The following is a 5,796-nucleotide window of genomic DNA, read 5'->3' on the forward strand; positions in this document are numbered from 1 at the left end:
ACTGTCCCTCAGCTCTTCAGCTCAAGGCTAGCACTCTACCACTTGAGCCACAGCGCCACTTCTGGCTTTTTTCTTTTTGCTTATGTGGTGCTGAGGGATTGAACCCAGGGCCTCAGGCATGCAAGGCAAGTGCTCTACCACTGAGCCACCTTCCCAGCCCTCTGGTGATAATTAGTGTCTCATGGACTTTCCTGCCCAGTCTGGCTTTGAACAGCAATCCTCAGATCTCAGCCTCCTAAGTAGCTAGGATTGTGGACTTGAGCCACAACTATACTTTTGGCTTTTTTTGTTTGTTTGTTTGTTTGTTTCTAATTGGAAATAAAAGTCTTAAAGACTCACTGCCCAGGCTAGCTTTGAACTGTGGTCTGCAAATCTCAGACTTTTTGAGTTGCTAGGATTACAAGTGTGTGCTACCTTCATCCAGCTGGATATTTTCTTTAAGAATTGGTGTGTAGGGCTGGGAAGGTGGCTCAGTGGTAGAGTGCTTACCTTGCATGCATGAGGCCCTGGGTTTGATTCCCCAGCACCACATATGCAAAAAGAAAAAAAGCCAGAAGTGGCACTGTGGCTCAAGTGGTACAGTGCTAGCCTTGAGCTGAAGAGCTGAGGGACAGTGCCCAGGCCCAGAGTTCAGGCACCGCCACCAGACCCAAAAAAAATAAAAATAAAAAAAATAAGAATTGGTGTGTAGAGGCTGGGAAGGTGGCTCAGTGGTAGAGCGCTTGCCTTGCATGCATGAGGCCCTGGGTTTAATTCCTCAGCACCACATAAGCAAAAAGAAAAAAGTCGGAAGTAGCGCTGTGGCTCAAGTGGTAGAGCACTAGCCTTGAGCTGAAGAGCTGAGGGACAACGCCCAGGCCCAGAATTCAGGCCTCACGACCGGACCCAAAAATAAATAAATAAATAAGAAAGAATTGGTGTGTACAAATTACAAAATTCAGAATAGTACTAGAAGCTAAATGATAAATAAGGAAGGGTATGTCTGTGAAAAGGGATTTTTTTTTAGAAGTATAATGAAGTTGCCTTGATATCCTACTACTTTTTAAAATATTACCATGGCATCTTTATTTTTTCCAGCGGGAGAAATGCTGTCTGTGGCTGAGCATTTCCTAGAGCAGCAGATGCACCCAACAGTGGTGATCAGTGCTTACCGCATGGCACTGGATGATATGATCAGCACTCTAAAGAAAATCAGGTATGCGATGGTCAGATATGGATAGTAGTAGACATGGGAGACTAGAAAACTAACTGATCTCTTCTTAGGTAAGAAAGAAAAGACAAGCCAGGCACCAGTGGCTCACACCTGTAATCCTATCTACTCAGGGAGAGAAAGCCAGCCTGGGCAGGAAAGTCCATGACTCTCTATCTCCAATTAATCATCAGAAAACCAGAAGTGATGTTGTAGCTCAAGTGGTAGAGCCTTTGCCTTGAGCTGAAGAGTTGAGGGACAGTGCCCAGGCTGAGTTCAAGCCCCATGACTGACTCCCCCGCTCCCCCACCCCCCAAAAAAAAGGAAAAGCCAAGTATGTCTCTCACATGTGGTTTTAGACTCCAGTACCATTTTGTGAGATATGAAAGCAAAATGAGAAAGGAAATAAAAGTTTTAGAGTGTGTAATTATAGCTGCTTAGAGGAGGTTGAGATCTGAGATCTAAGTTCAAAGCCAGCCTGGGCAAGAAAGTCAGACTTTTTCTCCAATTAACTACCATAAAAGCCAGAAGTAGGAGCTGTGACTCAACTGGTAAAGCGCTAGCCTTGGTCATAAAGAAGGTCAGGGATGTAGCCCAGATCCTCAGTTCAGCCCCCAGGACTGACACCAGAAAAAAAAAAAAACAGCATTTAGAAATGGAAGACTGGAGCTGGGCACCAATGGCTCACGCCTGTAATCCTAGCTACTCAGGAGGCTGAGATTTGAGGATCACCATTCAAAGCCAGCCCAGGCAGGAAAGGCTGTGAGACTCTAGGAAACTGGAAGTGGTGCTGTGGTTCAACTGGTAGAGAAAGATTCTAAGTAGAGAAATATAAAATGACGTATAATTCTTCAAGATGTATTTTTAGGTGCATACTGCTTGGTTTTGTTTTTTGTTTTTGTTTTTGTTTTTGTTTTTGTAGGTCATGGGGCTTGAACTTAGGGCCTGGGCACTGTCCCTGAGCTTTTTGGCTCAAGACTAGCACTCTTGCCATTTGAGCCACAGCACCACTTCAGGTTTTCAGCATTTCATTTCCAATCATGAAAAGCACCAAGACTGAAAATGTTTGGATTTAGTGCTTGGAGACCTTGATTTTGGTGTATATTTGCTTAATGTCAATAGGCTAAAGAAGGGTATGTAAAAATGCATGACTTCACAGAAGTTTAATTGTGATACACTATATAGAATCATGAAAAACAGTATTAGAAGTTAATTTTTTTTATCATTTAAAAAGTAAGTCCTGGGGCAGGGAGTATGGCTTAGTGGTGCTTGCCTAGCATGCATGAAGCCCTTGGTTGATTCCTCAGTACCACATAAAATAAATGGAAGAAATAATATAATCCTATTTAGGAAGTTGATCTTGAGGATAGATGTAAAGTCCACAAATCTTCCATCTCTATAATAAACAGCAAAAGTCAGGATAGGACTAGGGGCATGGATCAAGTAGTAGAGTGCCAGCAAAGCAAGCCAAGCAAGGATGAGGTCTTGAGTTCAAAACATTGACCTCAATAGCACCTTATTGTGTTGTTTTGTTCTTTATATGATTGAGTCATTGGATACATAAGTAATTTAGTGAACTTTGTACTACCTACTGTTAAGCAGGTGTGTAATGAATATGTGGAGCTTGTTAGAAAACTTTTTATTAATAGGCGGCTGAATCTAGGGTCTCATATACAAGCTCTCTACCACTTGAGCTATACTCTATCCTGATGGCAGTTACAGGATTGGAATTCGTACTACAACACTTGAGCCAGGCACTTAGCTTAGCCTTTATCTTTGTTTGTTTTTTTGTTTTATTTTTGTTTTTGGGTCCGGTCGTGGGGCCTGAACTCTAGGCCTGGGCGCTGTCCCTTAGCTCTTCAGCTCAAGGCTAGCGCTCTACCACTTGAGCCACAGCGCCACTTCCGGCTTTTTTCTTTTTGCTTATGTGGTGCTGAGGAATCAAACCCAGGGCCTCATGCATGCAAGGCAAGCGCTCTACCACTGAGCCACCTTCCCAGCCCCATCTTTGTTTTGTTTTTTGTTCAGTCATGGGGCTTGAACTCGGCCTGAGTGCTGTCCCTCAGCTCTTCAGCTCAAGGGGAGCACTCTACCACTTGTGCTACAGCTCCACTTCCGGTTTTCTGGTGGTTTATTGGAGATAGGAGTCTCACGGTCTCTCCTTCCCGGGCTGGCTTTGAACCGCGATCCTCAGATCTCAGCCTCCTGAGTAGCTAGGATTATAGGCATGAGCCACTGGCACCTGGCTTAAACTTTGTTTTTAAGATAGACTTGATAACTGTCCGGGCAGGTCTAGAACTTAGGATCTTCCTGTCTCCTGTCTCTTCCTTTTTCCTTCTGGAATTTCATGTGTGCACAACCACAACTGGCTGAAACAAGCAATGACTGCCTACTAAAAATACTGTGTGTGTGTGTGTGCGTGCGCGCGCGCTCAGTCTCATACTCTTGTTTGGTTTTTTGGCTCAAGGCCTGCCTTCTCCCACCTGAGCCACATTTCTACATCCAGCTTTTTGCTGGCAGTGAAGATAAAGAGAGATAAAGTGTCTCGGGTTTATTTGTCCAGCCTGGCTTCGAACCACTAAGTCCTTAGGTCTTAGCCTCTTGAGTAGCTAGGATTACTCAGGAGGTGGAGGTTTGAGGATCATAGTTAAAGCTAGCCCAGGCAGGAGAATCTGTGAGATTCTTATCTCTGTAAAACCAAAAATAGTGCTCTGGCACAAAGTGGTAGAGTACTAGCCTTGAGCACAAAAGCCCTAAGTTCAGGACGTGGCATGCACACGTGCACAGACACACATAAAACCAGTTATAGAGCTGTGTTCTGAGTAGTTTTATAGTGCACAAAGAGCTTATTTGGTTGAAGCAGAAGGTAAGAAACAAATTATTTTTGCTGTAAACTTTGTATCTTTCTGAAAAGAAAAGAGACAGGATTTACCTCTTGATGTCCCTTTTAGTATCCCACAAAGGAACACTCTCATTTGCCTCTTAGACCATTGTTAGTACAGAATATTATAGAAGAGACTTGGTTAAATGTCTTAAGTTGCCAGCTGAATATATTACCCGGCTTTGTGTTCTCCAGCACCCCTGTTGATGTTAATAACCGTGAGATGATGCTGAACATCATCAATAGTTCAATTACTACTAAAGTAATCAGTCGGTGGTCTTCTTTGGCTTGCAACATTGCCTTGGATGCTGTCAAGACTGTACAGTTTGAGGAAAATGGCCGGAAGGAGATTGACATCAAGAAATACGCAAGAGTGGAAAAGGTAAATTGGTCTAATGCGTACTTTTAGAATGAATTATTTTCTGGTGTGAATTATTCCATTTGTGAAGGAAATAAGTTGGGGCAAGATGTCTTTAATAGGAACTAGGAAAAGCTGGGCACTGGTGGCTCACACCTGTAATCCTAGCTCCTCAGGCTACTGAGATCTGAGGATCATGATTTGAAGCTAGTACAAGCAGGGAAGTCTGTGAGGTGTTTTTTGGGTTTTTTTGTTGTTGTTGTTTTTGTCATTCCTTGGGCTTGATCTCAAGGCCTGGGCACTGTCCTTGAGTTTGTTTTACTCAAGGCTAGCATTCTACCACTTGAGCCACGGTGCCATTTCCAGCTTTTTCTGTTTATGTGGTGCTGAGGAATCGAACCCAGGGCCTCGTGCATGGAAGAGAATTCTACCACTGAGCTACCTTCCCAGCCCTTAAATTTTTTTAAAGATAACTGGATTTCTGTGGGCTTCAGCTGACTCTCAGATTGTCATGACCCAAGATTACCTTGAGGAACAAAGTATTAGCAATTACTTTTGAGTTCAATGAAAGAAGTCACTGTAGAAACTTAAAGTAATTTTGTTTTGCTTTTTGTAGTACTGGCAGTAAGTAGTTTTGAATTCATGAAATAAGTGCCCATAGTCTGTTTTATCCTCTTGGTTGTAGATTAAAGTGGGTCTTTTTTTTGTTCAGATACCTGGGGGCATCATTGAAGACTCTTGTGTCTTACGAGGAGTCATGATTAACAAGGATGTGACCCATCCACGAATGAGGCGCTATATCAAGAACCCTCGTATTGTGCTGCTGGATTCTTCTTTGGAGTACAAGAAAGGAGAAAGCCAGGTAAGATTTCTATCACTGTTCCTTAAAGTGGAATCTGATATTTACAAGGACAAAAGAGATGAGAATTAGTGTTATTTACATAAATACTACTGACTTAACATTTCTTGAAAAGCACTGGTAATGTTTTATAGATGAGTCTGAAGGTCAAGAGGGAAGAAAATTAGTTCTGCATTTGTTAAAATTGAATCAAATAGCCGGGTGTGGGGTCACGTGCCAGAAGTCTTAGGTACTTAGTCTACTGACACATTATAACAATTTAAAACCATCATAATGAGACCTTCATCTTGAGAAGAAAAGCAAAATAAGTATTCATCTTTCTCTCTGCTTGATCTGGTATCTTGTTTTGGTACCCTCCTTTCATTGGCTTTGAGATTCAATTAACCTGTTAGACTGGGGATACCAGTGGCTCATGGCTATAATATTAGCTTAGGCTGAGGCCTGGAGAATTATGGTTTGAGGTCAGCTCAGGCAGACAAATCTGAGAGATTCCTGTCTCCAGTTAACCA

General features: G+C 42.7%; 1 protein-coding gene across 1 annotated transcript in view; it reads left to right on the forward strand.

Annotated features, from left to right (window-relative positions):
- The window catches only part of LOC106002090 (T-complex protein 1 subunit gamma-like), a gene marked incomplete at its 5' end in the record, with an annotated part of 8,347 nt that extends 2,988 nt beyond the window's left edge, over positions 1-5,359 (forward strand). The window contains 3 exons of the mRNA XM_013037016.1: positions 1,050-1,195; positions 4,266-4,452; positions 5,141-5,359. Coding sequence (XP_012892470.1) covers positions 1,050-1,195; positions 4,266-4,452; positions 5,141-5,359 — 552 coding nt within the window. The remainder of the gene's footprint in view (positions 1-1,049; positions 1,196-4,265; positions 4,453-5,140) is intronic.
- Between the last annotated feature and the right edge of the window lie 437 nt (positions 5,360-5,796).

Source organism: Dipodomys ordii, unplaced genomic scaffold, assembly GCF_000151885.1.
Source record: "Dipodomys ordii isolate 6190 unplaced genomic scaffold, Dord_2.0 Scaffold3059, whole genome shotgun sequence".
NCBI classification, from domain to species: domain Eukaryota; kingdom Metazoa; phylum Chordata; class Mammalia; order Rodentia; family Heteromyidae; genus Dipodomys; species Dipodomys ordii.